Raw genomic sequence first — 20401 nt, 5'->3', positions numbered from 1 at the left:
CATTGGTCTCTTAACAACGTACATGATCGTTTGGTCATCCCGCATCCGCACAGAGCCTTATCATTAGTTACCCAACGCGTCAAAGCTATGTATACATCTGGTGGAAGACATAAATGCCGAACTCAACCATCAATACAAACACTTGATTCCTCTCAAGTTTGAGTTTCTCAAACAGGTTGGTAATAACAAGTGAAGCAAATTGGCAGTGTGGGTCTCTTTTCTACGTCTTCCACCGTACTATAGTTAATTATATAGCCTACCAATAGCCGTTGAGCATCTAATACATCTCGATCATCAATGCGGCAAACAATTTGATACTCCTACTTACCATTTTTTGAAAACATTATACGCTCTCCGTTACGTGTAAATATATCTAAATTTTAACAAATCTTAGACAGCTTTCATGGATACGCAACTCTCCATGCCGGCCCCGTGGCTGCTAGCAACACCTGGAGAGGTGGTATCAGATGGGCAAGCTGGGGTTCTTTTTCCTAATATTCGTTTCCACCGTACTGGTAGTATATATTATCCTATCTACCAAGAGCAGTTGATTACTTTGACTAGTGCTTCCGGGATCGTGGCAATCAAGCATCTAATCTCTATCTCGATCGTTTAAGGCGACAGAGAAGCTTGATACGCATGCTTATTATACCATTTCAAAAGAAACTATGCTCAGACCAATTAGATTATACGACGCTACTCAAGTCTCCAGGCCGGCCCCACGGCTGCTAACAACACCTGCTTAATCACGTTGCCCGGCCAGCCGCGCGCGATGCAGAAGTCAGGACCTGAGACGGTAGTGAACTCACAAAAATTGACGCAGAGGGAGGGAGTGTCGTGTTGGCCCCGGCGAGATGACTACGTGGTCACTCAATTATCGGCCCGGCCGTGACGGCGGCGCATGCGTCACGCGAAGGAAACGATATGGTTTGCTCCCGTTCGTCCACCGATAGGCGACGATCGACGCATCCATCTTGCGTGGGCGGACCCAACCGCTTGACCATTAGTAGCACCCGTGCTACGTGATACGTACGTATATATCCCTGTTTTTTCTCCGTTTACATGGATGTCCGACAGGAAAATCGTACTCCCGCTTCGACCACGCGCGCGTGCTTGGTGTGCGGCGTACTGCATGCTGACATGCACAGGTCAATAATGCATCATCCACACAGTGCACCTGTATATGATTGGCTCGAATCGATCGAACCAAATGAATCACTGCATGCGGCTCCAGGCTCTAGCTAGATAGATGGCAGACCGGCGAGCCAATCCTACGAGAGGTAGCTAGGCAGTATCCGGAGTTCCGGGCTGGGCAAGGCAAGACGACGCGAGGTAGCAGCCGGCCTAGCAGCACTGGAGCTGGACTGTAGCTAGCTGACTCGAGTGTCTCCATCTTGCCTGCCTCACCACTATATACGCGAGCACTGCCCTGTCCAGCCTCCAGGAAAGTTTGAGGTAGCTACACAAGCGAGAAGAAGCATAGGCTAGCGAGATGGAGACCGAGACGGAGAGGCGGCTGTTCGCGACGGAGACCCTCGGGGGCAGGGCGGTGTACAGGCTCCACGCCGTCACGGTCGCCGCCGGGATACTCCTGGTGCTCTACTACCGGGCCACGCACGTGCCGGCCGCCGGCGAGGGCAGGGCGGCGTGGCTGGGCATGCTCGCGGCGGAGCTATGGTACTCGGCGTACTGGGTCATCACGCAGTCGGTGCGGTGGAACCCCGTCCGCCGCCACCCCTTCCGCGACAGGCTCGCCGCCAGGTACGTTTCTTGCCTCTTTCCCATGGCCTGCCGCCGCCGTGCCGTACATATATAGCTCGGTGTTGCACGTACGTACTGCTTCTTTTGTGCAGCGGCACAGGAAGAAGAAACCTCTCTCGGTCTCACCAAGTCCCCACAGCGTTTGCCCGTGATCAACCTTTTTTCATATCCTTCCTTTCATTCTTTTCAAGATCTATTTTTACTCTTTTATTAGCATAAACGAGTTCTATAGTACAGTACTAGTACTGTATAAGAAGATCAGCCGAGGAAGAAAGAAACAAACCTTAGCCACGTGCATGGCAGCGGTCAGCTTGTAAGTCCAGCGACCTATTCAAAATCTGCAGCAGCAGCAACAGCCAAACAAAATTAATCACGTACAGCTATGGTGGCCAACAAGCACTCGTCTTTGTTGCTACCAACACCAGCAGTGCTTGCTTGTGCTGGATATATAGCTTCCAGCCGCCAAGGAAGAAACAAACCTTAATTAGTAACATGGAAGATATATACTGTATAGACGAAAAATAAATGATAACCCCTGGCCTAGCAGCACAAGTACTCCCTCTGCTGTGTGATCCTGCACAAACACACAATATCAACACGGCGGCAATTTCCTTCTGGTTATTCCCAATTTTTCGGATCCACGTGTGTGTATTCATTGGTGACAAAGGTTGCCTCAAACATATAATCAATCATGAGAAACGTCCACTATAATGATCAGTGGTGTCATCATGCATCACAAAACGCAGTACCAGTAATCTCACCATAATGTGCTCATCGAAGACAGCGTTGGTGTCTGCTGATACCGATGTTCTACACTGGCTATCTTCCTATTTAATTATCGGAGCAAGTAGTATTATAGAGAAATGCATTTAACAAGTCTGGAGTATGACTATATGGCGCACACCAACCCAGCAGATCAACATCAACTAGCAGAATTTATATTTCAGTAGGTTGATTGATCCCATCGTCAAAAAAGTGAACCACATACTGTTGACCTGTCATAAGGTTAAGAGAGCTATCTCTCTTTTAACAGAGATATTTGGTGCTACTGACCTCAGAATCTACATAAACAACAAGATCCAGCACGAGTGGAGCGGACCAAAGAAAGAACTATCTTACTTTCCGCACATTTCACACAACTTTGATGCTTTTGAACTTAGAATACAGCAAAAAAAGCTCCTCTTCTCTAAAATACTACTCAAAGAAAAATAGTCAGATTGTTAGGAATGAGGATTGCCTTGAAGATAATATGAAAGGCCAAAGGGCATTGATTCCAAAATGATAGGCGGTCGCTAACTTAGAAGGTAAACAAACAAGAAAAGTGGACCCAGTTCAGTTAGACTAAATCACGTGATCGTTTGTTGTAACAACTCCATTTTAACACCTCAAGCCTTGCCTGACTCTGGAATCAACCCTACACCGGTAAACTTTACTGTAACGGTCAAAACTGAATAAGAAACCAGGGACCTAAATTTTAGAACTGAAGAGTGTATAATGCCAGCTTCTATTTTTTTAAGAGTTTCTTTTATTTTTGGACATATATGCAAATATTCAAACATATATTTCACACACCGAGCATTAACACGGCTAGTATGTCATTTGCAAGGTACGGGGAAAGGCTACCTTGCGTGGATATCTTCGTATGCACTGCAGACCCACAATCAGAGCCACCAAGTCTTGTTATCTCCACCATCCTATCGCTCATGGCATATGATTACCCAGCTGAAAAATTAAGTGTTTATCTTTCTGACGACGGAGGATCGGTTCTCACTTTCTATGCTATGTGGGAGGCCTCCTCATTTGCAAAGCACTGGATACCATTCTGCAAGAGATATAACATTGATCCAAGGTCACCAGCTGCTTACTTCTCAGAGTCAGATGGGCGTCAAGATTTGTGCACCCCAAAAGAATGGTCACTTATCAAGGTAAGCAGATAGTCCAAATATATGTTTTGAACACCTGTAATCAAATGGCTATTGAACAGGGAATGGATTGGCACATATGTGGCTAGATTAGATATTGATAATTCAATATTAAGAATGTGCAACCTATCCAAAGTGCTCAAAATTTAGCATTGCAATAAAAAATGGTGTTCCATCTTTTGGGCAGGACATGTATGATGAAATGACTGAGCGAATCGATACAGCTGTCATGTCGGACAAAATTCCTGAGGAAATCAAAGCAAATCATAAAGGATTTTGTGAATGGAATCCAGAAATTACCTCCAGAAATCACCAGCCAATTGTTCAGGTATCTTTCTTGTCCTCTAAATTGGAGTAAAGGTTTGCATGATTCTGGAGTAAAACACTGCATGTTATTTGGAAGTTTGAAGTTCTGAAGTTATTTCTTTTGCTAGATTCTGATAGATGGCAAAGATCAGAATGCGAGTTGATAATGAAGGAAATGTGCTACCAACACTTGTGTACATGGCGCGTGAGAAGAGGCCTCAGCACCACCACAACTTTAAAGCTGGGGCGATGAATGCTCTGGTGCACTCACTAACCTTGCCCCATAATACAAAGTAGACAATTTATTATAAATAATCATTGTTTCCATTAACAATATACTCATTTCCTTATTCTGATTCTTCGTGACATACTAGTTACACCATATTCTAATCCATAATTTTGAAGTTTCTAATGAAGGATTTTTTTGTTTCCGCCACTGTAGTTTTTGCCATTTTTGCTCTTGCCACTCTAAACCTTGCCATTTTGCTTTTACAAAGAACTGCAGTGCAAAAGCAAAATGACAAGATTTAGAGTGGAAAAAGCAAAATGGCCAAAAACTAGTGTGCTAAAAACAAAATTTTCCCACCAATAAACAACATTGATGGAAAATCTAACCAAAATTTTATGATGTGCTTTATTTTCTTTTGAGAAAATCATTGTATACAGATTGACACCCTAATGATCCATTTCACGTCATTATATCATCAGTTCACATCAGAAATTTCTAATTCTCTGACAGTTAAGAAAATGTATGAATTTCCATTTACCCAGTCTTTTGTGAAAGAAATGTGGTAAAATCATATTTAAAATACATCAGTTTTACATATAGACAATAACTTATTCATGACTGTCAGATACTGGTACCATTTACTTGCTCTGTTTGTACAGCATAGTCTGGAAATTCCCAATAGCATCTTGCTAACCAAATAAAGTTTATTCCATGAAAGGTTAGAATTCTTTCATCATAATAGAATTCTACCAAGTGTGTTAATTTTTCTATTGAAATGCAGATAAGAGTATCATCAGTAATAAGCAACAGCCCAATCATCATGAATGTGGATTGTGACATGTATTCCAACAACAAAGATACGATCAGAGATGCACTGTGCTTCTTCCTTGACGAAGAAATGGGCCACAAGATCGGATTTGTGCAGTACCCTCAGAGCTATAACAATATGACCAAGAATGATACATATGGGAACTCCATGCTGGTCATCAGTAAGGTCTGCGTCATCAAATTGTACCTTCAGTACCACTCTCATGTTTTCTATAATATGGACAATCATTATGCATGTTCTGGAACTAACATAGCTACTCAATCTAAAGGTGGAGCTGCGTGGTTTCGACAGTGTAGGTGGCCCTCTGTATATTGGCACTGGATGTTTCCACAGAAGGGAGATCCTTTGCGGAAGGAGGTTCACAGAAGACTACAAGGAAGACTGGTACCGAGGAATCAAGGACAAAATACAAGAAAACATATATGACATTGAGGAGAAAGCGAAGTCATTAGCAACCTGCACATATGAACAGGACACACAGTGGGGAGATGAGATTGGGCTAAAATATGGCTGCCCAGTGGAGGATGTAATCACCGGACTAGCAATACATTGCCGAGGATGGGAGTCAGTCTTGAACAGTCCTACAAGACCAGCATTTATGGGTGTTGGTCCATCAACACTTGCACGGACACTTCTGCAACACAAGAGATGGAGCGAGGGTAATTTCTCGATTTTTCTTTCAAAGTACTGCCCCTTCTTGTTTGGGCATGGGAAAATCAAGTTACGTCATCAAATGGCCTACTGTATCTATGGACTATGGGCACCCAATTCACTCGCTACGCTATATTATGTTACCATCCCTTCACTAGCCCTCCTCAAAGGCACCCCTCTTTTCCCACAGGTAATGATTCATAATACTGTGGAAAACCCACACCTGAGTTAACTATGTTTTGTGAGGCTCAAGAACAGGTTAAATATGATTTGTATTAGAACTAATACAAGTATTCATTTATCGTTCAGATTACAAGTCCATGGATCGCACCCTTCTTATATGTCTTCTTCGTGAAGAACATGTACAGCCTATATGAGGCATTATCATGTGGAGAAACGTTGAAAGGATGGTGGAATGGACAAAGAATGTGGTTAGTCAAAAGAATAAGCTCGTATCTCTATGGAGTCATTGACACTCTCCGAAAGTTACTAGGTCCGTCACGAGATGACATTTGCGGTATCATCAAAGGTAAGTGATGAAGATGTATCCAAAAGGTATGAGCAGGAAATTATGGAATTCGGGTCACCAACTCCAGAATATGTGATCATTGCTACTATCGCGTTACTCAACCTCGTTTGCCTGGTGGGAGGGCTTCGTCACATCATGACAGGTGGCTGGAATGTACTCTTTAATGTACTTCCCGCCCAGATCTTTCTCTGTGAGATGCTAGTGATCACCAATATCCCATTCTATGAAGCAATGTTCCTAAGGAAGGACAAGGGCCGAATACCATTCTCAGTAACATTAGCTTCTATTGGCTTTGTGGTGTTGGTCTGTCTGGTAGAGATTCTGGTACCAATAGTTTAGGGTCCTGCAAGAGGCATTGATCTCTAATAAAGTATTAGGTATAATCCATGGTTCTCTTGAGAAATACTTAATCCGATAAATTTCATGTGTACATGTATGTATAATCTACCTTGAGATGATCATGTGGCAGTTCGAGAAAAGAGCGCATAGTGCAGAAGAATCACACTTTATCAAGCTATTCATTAGGATACAGCTAAGAACAGACACACTGAGTTGTCAAGCAGCCATATAATATTGTGCTACTCCGCATCTTTATGGTGTAGTCTACCCACAAAGACGACCTCAGCACCATTGTCTATGATACAGCTTACTGCATGCGGTGTAAGAAGCAATACGAGAGATCGCAGAACGCAAATACCAAACTCCTCTAAGAGACTGATAGAGGAAAGGGAATTTCTCGAACATGAAATAGATTAAATGTTAGGGCCGCGACCCCATAGGCGCGAGTCCACTGTTTCTGTCAACCTCTTCAGGAGAAAACACACACATCTTTCCTTGCTCACTTGGGTGTCCCACTCTCAAACAAGGAACAATGAAGAAGATTGTGGCTTAGCCCTTACGGTTGAAATATTTTTCATTCATACTATTCCTCTTCTCTCCAATCTTCTCCGGGGCTCATTGGAACACGGGAATTTTATAGGAATTTCACACAATAGAAACTTTGGAGAAAGTTTTCCTTTGAGCCCTTTGGAACGCAGGAACAGGAAAAGGATTCCCATGGGATAGACTTCCTGCACTTCACGGTTTCGTAGGAAAAATAACATCCAGTCCGACTCAATGGAAAAATTCCTGCACAGACTGGAACTTCGAGCCCCTACTAGGGCTGCTTATTTCGCTCTACACAGCGCTAAAAAGATCTACATGCCTGCCCTGCCTGCTGAGCAACAGAATGGCCTATGCTACACTTGCTCGGCCTGAGTACAATACCTCACCAAAAAAAGAATCAACAATTATTGGTTTGAAATTCAAAAGCTTTCCTATGCCTATCCTGCAATTCAAACAGCTACTTTGCATCTTTCTTCTGCTTTGAGTTCCTGTAGGATTTGAGAGGTATGACATCTCAATTCCTGGATATTTCCTATACCTACATTTTTCCTATCATGCGTTCCAAACGCGGCCTCGGTTGCTACAAATTACTCCCTCCATCCCAACATGTAGCTTTGGCTACGAGTGCTGGACAGAATTGAACTGCCCTGCTCGTTTGCACCTGATGCCTCTACAACATCCTTAGCAGATTTGCTGGAATCCACCTCTTCACGGCTGGTCAAGCCTTCTTCAAAAGATTGGCCTGGCGCTTCACGGCTAGAATCCACCTCTGATGTGTTGTTGACGTGATCAAAGCCTCACGCCTGTAGTTTTCGTTTTGTTTTTTTTAACTGTCTTTTTCTAGGGACACGCTCTGTCCATCCTGCTGTAACTCTATTCTTTTGTACTCTAATCGCAATGAAAGAAGCATCGCTGCCTTCCGTCAATAAAAAATTTGGCAAAGACAAAGCAGTACGTGCTTTTAGGAAGGGAAATGTGTATTGTTTTGTCAACTCTCTCGGAGTTGAGCCGTTTGAGAGAGCTCCACCTGCTTTCGCAGAATTTTTATTTCCAAGGGGAATCTGGTAGAGCATCACCATAGCGAGGGCTGGGAGCCTTCCAGAAAAATGTGTGTGCTTTTGTTCAGCGGCTCCAGGCCGGGGAAGTTTGAGAGAGACGATGGAGAGAAGGCAGCTCTTCGCGACAGAGAGGGTGGGCGGCAGGGCGGTGTACAGGCTCCACGCCGTCACGGTGGCCGTTGGGATACTCCTGGTGCTCTACTACAGGGCCACGCACGTACCAGCCGCTGGTGAGGGGAGGGCGGCGTGGTTGGGGATGCTCGTGGCAGAGCTCTGGTACTCAGCTTACTGGGTCATCACGCAGTCCGTGCGCTGGAGCCCCGTCCGCCGCCACCCCTTCAGGGACAGGCTCGCCGCCAGGTTTGTCCACATATCTGATGCTTAAGTTTAGTAGTTTACCGACGTCCCACGTACGGCTGCTGCATGAGAGATGGTATCATATATCATGATGCTACATAGCTAGGGAGGCCAGGTTTCTTGACCTTCCACGGTGCTGAACACGAGCCGATCTGGACGCCAGTCTCGGTACGTCTTGCCACTATATATGGGGGATACTCCTGGTGCTCTGCTACTGGGTGACGTTCGTGGCAGCTGCTGCCACTGCAGAGCTTCGTAGTTTTAAAAGCCGGAAACTTTGTACAAGTGGCATTAATTAAATTTATCTTCGTTTAATGCAAAGTTAGTCATGTGAAAAAGATGGAGCTGATGGTGATGCATATTTGTCCTGTTATATATTCAACGAGATATCTTGAAGTAGAGCAAATGCAATTAGCAAGTCAGGAATGTGACTCGGATTTGGTACATGAGCCCATCGACACAATAATGAACCACACATTCAAGAAAAAAAATTGTTAGATCCAACAAAAGAAGCAGTCTAAGGAGTTATTTGCATAGATAGGTGTTTTTCTATTCTAATTTTCTGAATGATGTACTATATACTTCTAATTACCGTCAGTTTTATTCATATTGTACTTCAACAAGATGGTAGCCAATGAGTTTCGAACCCCAATAATCTACATTTTAGGCTACCTTTGAAGTGGCGCGGGCCAAAAACGAGAACTATCTCCTGTTAACAGTTTAAACGAAAAGTTCGATGCTTTTGAGCTTTGAGTCCAGTACAACTGTACAAGGGTTTCTATTATGTGGTGCAACCGTCAAAATAAAATGGTCAGATTTTGGTTCGAATAGTGACTGTCAAAGATAGAAGGCAATACTAATGCCAAAGGAAAAATTCAAAATGGTGGGAGGTCACTAACCTAGAATATAAGGCAATATCAAGGCTAAAGGTCATAAATTCAAAATGGTCGGAGGTCAGTAACCTAGAACATAACTAAATAAGCCGGTCCAAGAGGCCTTTTATATCTAACAAAAGAAGGTATATGGATGATAGAAGTAGGGACTAGATCGCGAGGTGGTTTCTTGTAAGAAAAGGTCCATTTTAACACCTCAACTCTTCTGGAATAAATCTTCAACTGATAAACCAGGCAGTTCACAGTCCTACCTGCCGGAAAACAGAGAGTAGGGGTCTGCTTTGATAGTTGAAGGGTGTTGTCAAGTGTATGGTTCTACTGTTTCCGGACATATACGCATGCATTCAAGCATGCATTCCCCCTAGCTGAGCATTAACACACTTACTATGTCATTTGAGGAAGGTACAGAGAAAGGCTACCTTGTGTGGATATCTTTGTATGCACCGCAGACCCAGAATCAGAGCCACCGAGTCTTGTCATCTCCACCATCCTATCGGTCATGGCATATAATTACCCAGCCGAGAAAATAAGTGTGTATCTTTCCGACGACGGAGGTTCGGTTCTCACTTTCTATGCCCTCTGGGAGGCATCCTTGTTTGCAAAGCATTGGCTACCATTCTGCAAGAGATATAACATTGAGCCAAGGTCACCAGCTGCTTACTTTTCGAGTCGAGATAGGCATCAAGATTTGTGCACCCCAAAAGAATGGTCATTTATCAGGGTAAGCAGATTTCCCAAACATCCTCTTATTTCAAACATGTGCAATCGAATGCCTATTTAACAGGGAATAACATGACGCACACAGGTAACTAGATTAGGTATTGATATTATGGAGGGTATACAGCCTATCCATAGTTTTCAACTTTTGGCATGGTGCAAACATGTAACTAGATTAAATACTTTTTTCATATTTTGGACAGAACATGTATGAAGAAATGACTGAGCGAATAAATACAGCTGCCATGTCAGGTAAAATTCCTGAAGAAATCAAAGCAAATCATAAAGGATTTCACGAATGGAATCAAGAAACTACCTCCAAAAATCACCAGCCAATTGTTCAGGTACCTTTCCTGCCCTCTAAATCTGAGTAAAGGTTTCATGATATTGGAGTAAATAACTTAGATGCTGTTTGGGAGTTTTAAGTTCTAAACTTCTTTCTCTTGCTAGCTTCTGATAGATGGAAAAAACGGAAATGCAGTTGATAGTGAAGGAGATGTGCTACCAACACTTGTGTACATGTCCCGCGAGAAGCGACCTCAGTACCCCCATAACTTCAAAGCTGGGGCAATGAATGCTTTGGTGCACTCACTAACCTTGCCCCTTCATACTAAGTATACAATTTACTGTTAACCTCGTAGTTTTGATTAGTAAATGCCTATTTTCTTATACTGATTCTTAGCAATGTACTGGTTGCACCATATTCGAAGTCATAATTTATTTCTAGTAAAGAGCTATGTTAGACAAGAGTTACCAAACTACACAAATGATGTAATGTGCTTTCTTGTCCTTTGAGAAAATCGTAGCATAGAGTTGACTCCCTTATAATTCATTTCATGTCATTGGATTATCAGTTAACAGAGTAGAGGAAATACAAAATCCCCCTTCTCCAGCATGTTGTGAACAGATGCAATGAATGTACGCTTAAAAATGTTGGTTTTGCATATAAATATTTATTCACCACAGCTAGACACTAGTAGTCTAGTACCAACTACCACGTCTGTCTTTATGGTACTCCTAACATTATCAACATCACACCAGTTAAATTAAAAATCTTCCATGAAAGGTTAAATTAAAAATCTTCAATGAATATTTCTAAAATGTGTACAAAAAAATTATTGAAATGCGAGATAAGAGTATCATCGATGATAAGCAACAGCCCTATCATCATGAATGTGGACTGTGATATGTATTCCAACAATTGCAATACGATCAGAGATGCACTGTGCTTCTTCCTTGACGAAGAAATGGGTCACAAGGTTGGATTTGTGCAATACCCTCAGAACTATAACAATTTGACCAAGAATAACATATACGGGAATTCCCACCAAGTCACCAATCAGGTCAGTGGTATTAAATTGTAGCTCCGAGTTCTGTTCTCCATGATATAAGTAACCATTATCCAGCTTGTTCATTGTGCATGTTCTGACACTAACATAACTACTCAATCTTAAGGTGTTGATGGGTGGTATGGATAGTGTGGGTGGCCCTATGTATGTTGGCACTGGATGTTTCCACAGAAGGGAGATCCTTTGTGGAAGGAGGTTCACCGAAGACTACCAAGAAGACTGGAAGAGAGGAATAATGGACAAAACACAAGAGAGCACAGATGAGATTGAAGAGAAAGCGAAGTCTTTAGCAGCCTGCATGTATGAACATGGAACGCTGTGGGGAGATGAGATTGGGTTAAAATATGGTTACCCAGCAGAGGATATAATCACCGGATTGGCAATACATTGCAGAGGATGGATGTCAGTCCATAACAATCCTCCAAGGCCAGCATTTCTGGGTGTAGCTCCAACAACACTTGCTCAAACTCTACTACAACACAAACGATGGAGTGATGGTGCTTTCTCGATTTTTCTTTCAAATTACTGCCCCTTCTTGTTTGGGCATGGAAAAATCAAGTTACTACATCAAATGGGCTACTCAATCTATGGATTATGGGCACCCAATTCGCTCCCTACACTATATTATGTTATCATCCCTTCACTAGCTCTCCTCAAAGGCACCTCCTTGTTCCCAGAGGTAAAATGATTCATACTAGTAAGAAAAGCCTCATTTTAGTTTAATATGCTTTGTATTAAAGCTAACATGATGATCCTGTGTCATTCAGATTACGAGTCCATGGATCACGCCCTTCATGTATGTCTTCTGTGTGAAGAACATGTACAGCCTATATGAGGCATTATCATGTGGAGACACATTAAAGGGATGGTGGAATGAACAAAGAATGTGGATGGTTAGGAGAATAACCTCATATCTCTATGGCCTCATTGACACTGCCCGGAAGTTACTAGGACTGTCGAAGATGGCATTTGCAGTTACGTCAAAGGTAAGTGAAGAAGATGAATCTAAAAAGTACGAGCAAGAAATCATGGAATTTGGGTCAGCAAGTCAAGAATATGTGATCATTGCAACTGCCGCATTACTCAACCTCATTTGTCTGGTCGGAGGGCTTAGTCAAATCATCACAGGTGGCTGGAATATACTCTTGAATGTCTTCTTCCCCCAGCTTATTCTCTGTGGAATGCTAGTGATCACCAATATTCCATTCTATGAAGCAATGTTCATGAGGAAGGACAAAGGCAGAATACCATTCTCAATTACATTAGCTTCTATTGGCTTTGCGGCGTTGGTCCTCCTGATACCAATAGTTTAAGGTCCCACAAGAGGCATCGGTGTCTAACGAAGCAGTATATTTATAAAATTGTGTTTCTCTTGAAATACACTTCATCTGATAAATTTCTAGACGTACGTCTATGTATGATCATCTACCTTGAGATTATTGCTTGTTACTGCACAAGAAGAGACATAATGCATAACAAACGTACTTTATCAGATAATTTTACAGGGCCTAACTAATAGACAAGCTCAGGTATCCGGCAGGCTCAACTCCAGGTACATCTAGCTCGCAACACATATTACTGTGGCACCCAACTTCAAAATGACAGTGTGCCTATAAGGACGGCCTCAGCATTATACTGTCTACGATACAACTTACTGAATGCAGTCCAAGAAGCAATATGCACCGCAGAGCGCATAAAGCTATCCTCCTCTAAGAGACTGTAGGAGGCAAGAGAAATTATAAAGCATGAGTCAGGTAAACATCTTGAAGGGGCAATTCAGTTCATATAAAAGTTAGGAACGTATTTGTTCTTTTAGTTCTGCTTATCACATGCTCACCTAGTTCTGGGAGTCCTAGTGCAATGACCGGACAAGACGAGCAGCAAATGCCCCATCCAGAGAGTGTTTAGTTGGACTTGAGGAATAGAAACCTTCATCTGTGATAAATTCTGCAGGAACATATCCATGTACACTCTGCGGGGTAAACTCCTGTAGCATATCACAGTAGAATGAATATACAACATGATTAGCTGTCTGCGAATGTTGTCTAAAATGCAATAATCGCTTAGTAACAACAGAATATAAACAAAAACGTTTCATTGTGATTCTTCTGATTGTACATTTGTATAACTGATCTGAAGATCAGTGAACATAACCAACTGGCAAGGTTGCAGAAATGATACATGCTGTTCAGTCAAAGATAAAATGAGTGCTACAGAGATTGAAATGTGAACTTTTTAGAGAGGTCAATGTGAGAGTGAAATGTGTAAAGTTTTTGGAGAGTTCGATGTGCATGAAAAGCTATACAATTTGTTAAACCTGCACTAGTAGGCTAACATATAGAGGGAATGACATCTCACTTGCAATTGCTGGATAAAGAGGACTGATATTCAGTTCATCATAAGACTAAAAGAAGACGGGAAGTTTGGTGATAATAATATTTGGGGGTAAAATGTATATGCTTAACAGTAAAGTGCCAACAGGGCCTCGAATTGTAAGGGCAGACATATTGCCTAGATGAACTGAACATTGCGTTTGTATCTCATGAGGATCAATTCTTAGTTTAAAGATGAACTAGTACCGGATGTCTCTGAACAAAAGCAGTAATCCGGTTCTCGTTTTCTTCATGATCAATGGAACATGTACTGTAGATTAGTACACCACCAGGCTTTACCAACCTGTAAGTGAAGTCATAGAAAGTAATCTTAGATGCCGTCAAGATGAATTTGATTTCGTAAAGTTTTAAACTTGTAACAGAACGAATCTCACAGTGATGCTGAATCAAGGAGCTCATCTTGCAAACATATCAACTCCTCCAGATCTTCAAATTGTCGATTCCAACGCAAGTCTGCCCTCTGGGAGCAGAAAAGGGTGACTTTAGTTCATCACAAAATGTGTCGACTTGTAATTCCAGATTCGGATTAGTACATTGCTCAGTGGCATTGAAATTTTCGGAAAAAGTGAACTTAATAAAGAGAGCTACCTTGGAAAGGACGCCCAGCCCAGAGCATGGAGCATCCAATAATACCTTGTCATATTTGGCAGTGCTTTCCTTCTGAAATATAATTCTATATGCGCGTAAGCATCCTTATCATGTGTAGATAAATCATTACACATGAGTCCATAACAGCCCATAGCCGTATTTCTATCAAATATTTCCACTGGAGGTGCATTATTCTTGGATATATGGGACTTTCTCTTACTTCTCCAACCTTTTTAGCGATTAGGAACTATGAACTTTCTTAAAATCTTACAGCATATAGTCGAAGATCACCGTGGACATCAGTGATTATATCATCAAGGTTGTGGCACTTTGCTGCCTCCATGAGAATTCTCAAGCGACCTTTGTTTATGTCAAGAGCCCATATCTTCCCTGTATCGGAGTATATCATAATGTCAAGTCTAATAGTGTTAATAATATCAGATCTGGTAAAACTTAACTATTTTGGACATGTGAGCATTATTTGCTTGTCAGTGTTGAATATATGCCTTCACAAATGCTAGCTTCAAATGGGGATGAAAGAATGAAGAATTTCTTCTAACCAAATAACTGTTAAATAGCCATCAGATACTACATTTGAAGGACATGGATATACTACATTGGCTGATCTATATCTGACAAATAAAGTTAGTGATGACCATGAGAGCCACTGGTACTAGGTCATAACAAACAATGTTTGCCAGCAGCCCAGCACCCCAATAAGGCTGTTAAGAATAACATGTGAAAGGTGATTCATTAGCATTTGCTCACATGTTTTTATAAGAATCATAACATGCTAACAAAACACATTATAGAAGATAGATGCATGGCCAGAAAGGAAAAGATAAGACACTAGCACAAGAAGCTCCTACAGTTCTCCAGTTGCAATATCAAAAGAAAATCAAACCCCCTCATTCGCTCACCTTGTCCTGCCAGTCGGGATGCCATGAACAAAGTTTTCCCGCCAGGTGCAGCACAACAATCCATGATTGTTTCGCCAGGTTGTGGATCGACCACAGACACAACAAGACCTGCACTAAGTTCTGTGAATCTTAGTAAGAGCTGGCAAAAACTTTCTTCAATGAAACTTCCCTTGTTACCAAGACTTGGAACCATATAAGGAAAGGGTTAATATTTAACTTTATGGAGTGTAAAGCATAAGAGAGCCAACAGCATGCAGTTGCAGTGAAAACTATTTCGGTGTCATGATCCCATTTATAACAAATAAAAGTATATGTTTGGTGGCAATAACGTTCGTAACTTGCCTGCGCTCTCATCCTGCACAGCACACATGCCTTCTTTCAGTAATCCCGCTTGTAAGACCGCCTGCATGGAAGAAATTAAGATATCAAGATACCAGCCAGTATCTCGAGAAGCATTAAAAGAAGTGTACACTTAATGCAATTAAAAAAGTCAGAGTTTCTTATGGCTAGAAGGCAAAATGGGAAATCAGCAGACCCACAAGTGCTGCACAGGGTACTTCTTGATTATAAACGAACTTGTATGATATACAGCTAAATTGTCTAAAATGAAATGCATGGTGGGTAATAGTGCTCCATAGTAATAGCATCAAATTAATATCTAAAGATATGAGAAATGCAGAGTTATCTTTTCCTTGCTTACTACAGTAATAACATCAAACTGCAGTATTTCAGGTTTGTTTCTTAAACATCCATTTTTTACTAGCTATTAGTGTCTCACTTCCTTGAAAGTAAGCTTGGTATCTTGTTGTCCATGTTCAGTTTAGTAGGCTTCAAAACAGTGCCCTTTTGTAAGCATACTAAACAAGGTGTTTCAAGAGAAATTAAGAGGATATGAATAGAGCACATTGGTCTGGCAAACACCAGTTAAGCAGTGAACGCGGAGCTATTCAGTTTCCTCACCTGCATGCCCTCACGAATGCGGACAAATTCATCCATAATTGACTTTTCGTAATGAACCTACACAAAAGAAAATCGAGGGATGGAACTCAATGCAAATACTCAAGTCAGAGTACGACCCCAACATGGATAATTCCTATGTAGCTAAATAGCATGGATTTATATTACTCATTCTGGCATTCATGGATATAATACTTATGTCATCTCAGTCCACAAGGGCTCTACCGATTGTAATTGCAGACCATACCAACACACCCAAACAAATGCATCGCAACCAGCATGTCTTTATCATCAATATACATCATGGAGCATGGTTCCCAAGACAGTATACTCAAACCTTACAAATGAATAGGATTGAACTAAGGTACTAAAAACATAACAGAAGTACCTGCAAATCGTCCAATCGGTTAATAAGGTCATCCCTTGTATAGCCATTTGTTGTGTTCACCCTGTGGAACAAAGATCAGTCAACCAAGAACACATGCATGAACATGGCAGGTAGTTTGCAGTTTGCAGAAGAGCATAAGTTAAAACCTTAAACTAAAATAAGGGTCACTGTTATTCCAATCCATCAATTTTAGAGCTTCTTCTTTTCCAAGAAATCGGATCCATCTTCTCACCATCCACTGCAAAGAAGAAAACATAGTACAGTTTACAAAACATATTTTCTACCAATATTCTATGTTATGCTGTTAAGAATCGTCAGACATAGCAAGTACATTGAACTGCCCATAGGTGCATTACCCTAGTTAACAAGGACATTGGTTGACAATCGGGAATTGGGAATGAGTTCAAGTGGAACGTTATCAACAGTAAAGTAAGTTTATTGATTACCCGATCAAAGAATTTGACACATTAGATCAAAGAAAAGGAAGTCAACTAAGACTCAGGAAGTAAAGCAAACTTACAACAGAATGAGAACTAAAGTTTAGGAAGTAAAGCAAACCTACAACAGTATGAGAACTAAAGTTTAGGAAGTATAAAGCAAACTTACAACAGGATGAAACTAAAGTTTAGGAAGTAAAGCAAACCTACAACAGTATGAGAACTAAAGTTTAGGAAGTATAAAGCAAACTTACAACAGGATGAGAAAAAGTATAGGAAGTAAAGCAAACTTACAACAGGATGAGAATAAATTATGGAAAGTGCACGAGCTTGGGCACGATCATCACCTTCTATCTTTGGAAGAGGAAGAGAGTCTGTCTCCTAATTATAAAAGCAACAGCATGATGTTACAGGCTTACAGAAATCCTACTGACTAGTCTGAGTAGTCCAGGTTTTACCTTCAGTGATAGAAGTTTGCGCAGAATTGCATTCACCATGTTCCCGGCACCAGGCCTTAAAGCTACTTTCGCAAGTCTTACATTCTAAAGTTGGTTTTGCGGGACAAATATCAAGTCAAAAAAAAAAATTAAAACAAAGATACGCAAATAAGTTGTCTAGTAATATAACTCTACACTTCAATAGAGCTGACAACAAAGGTGTAATAGTACATGTCAAGTTGTCAAACTCAAATAACAGACACAGCAAGTTTCAAAATCACCATATAACAAAGATCAGTATACAACGTAGATCTTCAGAATATTAAAACAAGAATATAACCACATAATCCTTTTTGGGGGTTCGCGTGTAACGTACTGACTCTTATAACAATAATTTATATCTAGCATACTAAATAACTAACAGAGAACAGAAACATGGCCATCTACGTCATTTAACATAACAGAAGCATAACTTCTAAGTTATAGAATGATCGGAAAATAGTTGCATTATTAGCTCTGTATTACATCTCCTTGTTCTTTGGAACTTAACAGAAGGAGATCACTTCAATTAAGAGATATCCGTTGCCGCATTTAATGTTCTGGTCAACTAAAACCCAAACAAAGGGTAACTTAATTTCAGTACATGTCAAGTACTATCAGCGTACCTCATCAACGACTGCATAAGCTGGTACGTTAAGTTTGAGAATTTCAAAGAAGCCAATTCGTAGTATCTGAAATCAGAAGTGCTAACCTTCAAATATTTTACAAGCACGAGTTAACTTTTATAATGGGTATTCAATGAGATTATATGCTATATAAGAAGTATAGGACAAACCTGCAGCAGCAGTGGTTCCATTTTGCTGAACACCTTCTCGTCACTACAGAGTGACATGATAAGAAAATCGATGTAGCGTTTCCAACGTACAGTTCCAGCTACTATGACAGTAACCTAAAAATCCAAGCATAGGAGTCAGAAGATTTGAATTCCTACGCAGGAAATATATATACATGAGGTCTTAGATTTGTTATACTGTGATAGTGTTACTGAGCCATTCGTAAAGAAAATCAAGAAACCAAGGTTGACATATAGTTAGCTAAATGGCCATCAAATAAAATAACACCATTATGCCACCGCAAAAAAAAAGAGTTGTGTTTCTCACACCATCACATTCCCCAGCAATAACCCAACACTGTTCACTCTGAACAAATTGAAAGTCATAAACAGAACAACCATTTCAGCATGCGCGATATGTCAAGTTTACCAGTCTTATATCCCTGTCATCCAAATTCCGTGTACTGAATCCTAACGTCCTTTCTACATAGCCCATCTCATTCTCCGCAGAATCGTTTGCTTTCTCATTTAAAAGATCAACAAACGCCTTCCCCTTGTCAGCTCTTAGCAACCTCACCGCTGCGACTGCTCCGACGAGGCAAGAGGGAAAACATTACGAACGATTAGGAAAACTCCAATTAAATTAGATCATCACTCATCAGTAGAGATTTGTACAAGTAATAAACCAAACAAGATCAGAAGAATCATAACATTAACCTTTTACCTGCTCTGTGGTGAGAAACCTCGAAATTAATAACCGGAACCTTATTTGTCCCACCTATGAAAACCGGGAAAATTGGTTAAACCGAGCAACTAAGCTACAGAATTTCAAGCGGCTCTATGTACCTGCTCCTTTATTAGAGAATTTCGGATGAAGCTTTGGAATTCCACTAATCCCTGCATAGAGTAGGAGATTTGGAGCAGTCAATCAGACCAACAAAGAGATGAAGTGAGATAATATTGCATTTGCACTAGGCAGAATCGATATTCTATTTTGTTTGATTTTCTATTGATGCACCAGTGCACACATCTTCTGGATATTCTCCAAGGGAGAAAAAAAAGGAGAGATATGTCAAGTGTACATTGAGTAGGGATACAGTAAGAATCCGCATTGCGTGAGGCTCTGAGTCATTATATACTAATCTGTTGGACATGTAAAAGTAATCTGAATATGGAGTAACCAGTGTCACAGACAAATTACATGCCGGGAAAAACATCCTAGTAGCATGTGTCACCTGCTCGGCGAGGTGAAGCCTCCGGATCATCACGCTTCCAAACCCTACCCCTTCCTTCAGACAAGAGGAAATTTCAAAGGTATTCATCAGATGAACTACATTCAGAGTAGTAACAAACCAATCAAACAGCACGAGTAAGCCGCAACGTCGATTCCCCCACTGTACCTGCTCTGCTCGGAGGCGCTCCCGTGTCGTACCTGGAGGACCTGCTCCTCCCTTTCAAAATAAACAAACAGAGAAACAGCCCCCAATCAGCCGCAGCTATGCAAACAGGACCCTGCAATCCCGTGGAAAAGAAAAATGCGGAGTGACTGACGCACGCACCTGAGCTGCTGCGCGCGGCGGAGCTGGCGTCCGCGGAGAGGAGGAGCGGCGAGCCGAGCCGCGTGCGGAATTGCGAGAGGGCGAGCGCACTTCCCTCCATTCTGCTGGGGTTTTGGAGGGGGGCGAGAGGAGATGGCGACGAGGAAGAAGGAAGGCGACGGTAGAAGTAGAAGAGGATAATATCAGCGTGGGCCTGGGCCGGGCTCGTCTTCGTGGAGGCCCTGAATAGTTTGGTGGCAAACAGTTCTAAGACGTTGGTAACTTTTTTTTTAAAAAAAAAAAAGGTCTTTGCAAAGATTTGTTTGTTTTCTCTATAATTGCGACACGTGGAAGGTGGCATGTTGCACCTGCATTTATTTTCGAGATTTAAAATTTCAAAATAAATTTCTTTAGAATGGTTCATC

At 41.5% G+C, this 20401-nt stretch overlaps 2 protein-coding genes, 1 long non-coding RNA gene and 1 pseudogene across 3 annotated transcripts; 2 read left to right on the top strand and 2 right to left on the bottom strand.

Annotated features, from left to right (window-relative positions):
* The first annotated feature begins 1492 nt into the window (after positions 1-1492).
* Positions 1493-6699, top strand: LOC124658333 (annotated as a pseudogene).
* LOC124658336 lies at positions 3341-9935 on the bottom strand. The gene is made up of 3 exons (XR_006989129.1): positions 9840-9935; positions 3984-4055; positions 3341-3720 (listed from the first exon to the last, which is right to left on the bottom strand). It is a non-coding gene; the product is annotated as an uncharacterized LOC124658336 (long non-coding RNA).
* LOC124658335 (cellulose synthase-like protein E6) lies at positions 9821-12825 on the top strand. Its single transcript, XM_047196690.1, has 6 exons — positions 9821-10141; positions 10341-10481; positions 10588-10719; positions 11268-11480; positions 11593-12165; positions 12254-12825. Exons 1-6 carry the CDS (start codon positions 9920-9922, stop codon positions 12797-12799), a joined length of 1827 nt encoding a protein of 608 aa, XP_047052646.1. The 5' UTR covers positions 9821-9919; the 3' UTR covers positions 12800-12825.
* LOC124658334 (probable ribosomal RNA small subunit methyltransferase B) lies at positions 12818-20097 on the bottom strand. The gene is made up of 21 exons (XM_047196688.1): positions 19998-20097; positions 19839-19889; positions 19674-19727; positions 19285-19335; positions 19163-19216; positions 18869-19023; positions 18442-18555; positions 18272-18337; positions 17628-17711; positions 17464-17550; positions 16879-16970; positions 16733-16793; positions 16348-16404; positions 15730-15790; positions 15388-15495; positions 14739-14857; positions 14468-14539; positions 14254-14339; positions 14066-14162; positions 13324-13473; positions 12818-13203 (listed from the first exon to the last, which is right to left on the bottom strand). The coding sequence occupies exons 1-20, from the start codon at positions 20095-20097 to the stop codon at positions 13339-13341; spliced, it is 1704 nt and encodes a 567-aa protein (XP_047052644.1). The 3' UTR covers positions 12818-13203; positions 13324-13338.
* Positions 20098-20401: the final 304 nt, after the last annotated feature.

The sequence above is a fragment of the Lolium rigidum genome, chromosome 5 (genome assembly GCF_022539505.1).
Source record: "Lolium rigidum isolate FL_2022 chromosome 5, APGP_CSIRO_Lrig_0.1, whole genome shotgun sequence".
NCBI lineage: Eukaryota > Viridiplantae > Streptophyta > Magnoliopsida > Poales > Poaceae > Lolium > Lolium rigidum.
Note: the sequence above shows the minus strand (reverse complement) of the source record. Positions and strands in the feature narration are given on the sequence as shown.

What these genes read in the sequence shown, in the direction of transcription:
- LOC124658334 (XM_047196688.1), bottom strand. Translation starts at nt 20,097, where the DNA reads ATGGAGGGAAGTGCGCTCGCCCTCTCGCAATTCCGCACGCGGCTCGGC. An exon ending in CGCCGCGCGCAGCAGCTCAG is followed by an intron (nt 19,890 to 19,997) that starts GTGCGTGCGTCA and finishes TTATTTTGAAAG; the next exon opens with GGAGGAGCAGGTCCTCCAGG. An exon ending in GCATTCGTGAGGGCATGCAG is followed by an intron (nt 15,791 to 16,347) that starts GTGAGGAAACTG and finishes TCTTCCATGCAG; the next exon opens with GCGGTCTTACAAGCGGGATT.
- LOC124658335 (XM_047196690.1), top strand. Translation starts at nt 9,920, where the DNA reads ATGGCATATAATTACCCAGCCGAGAAAATAAGTGTGTATCTTTCCGAC. An exon ending in ATCACCAGCCAATTGTTCAG is followed by an intron (nt 10,482 to 10,587) that starts GTACCTTTCCTG and finishes TTCTCTTGCTAG; the next exon opens with CTTCTGATAGATGGAAAAAA. An exon ending in CCCACCAAGTCACCAATCAG is followed by an intron (nt 11,481 to 11,592) that starts GTCAGTGGTATT and finishes CTCAATCTTAAG; the next exon opens with GTGTTGATGGGTGGTATGGA.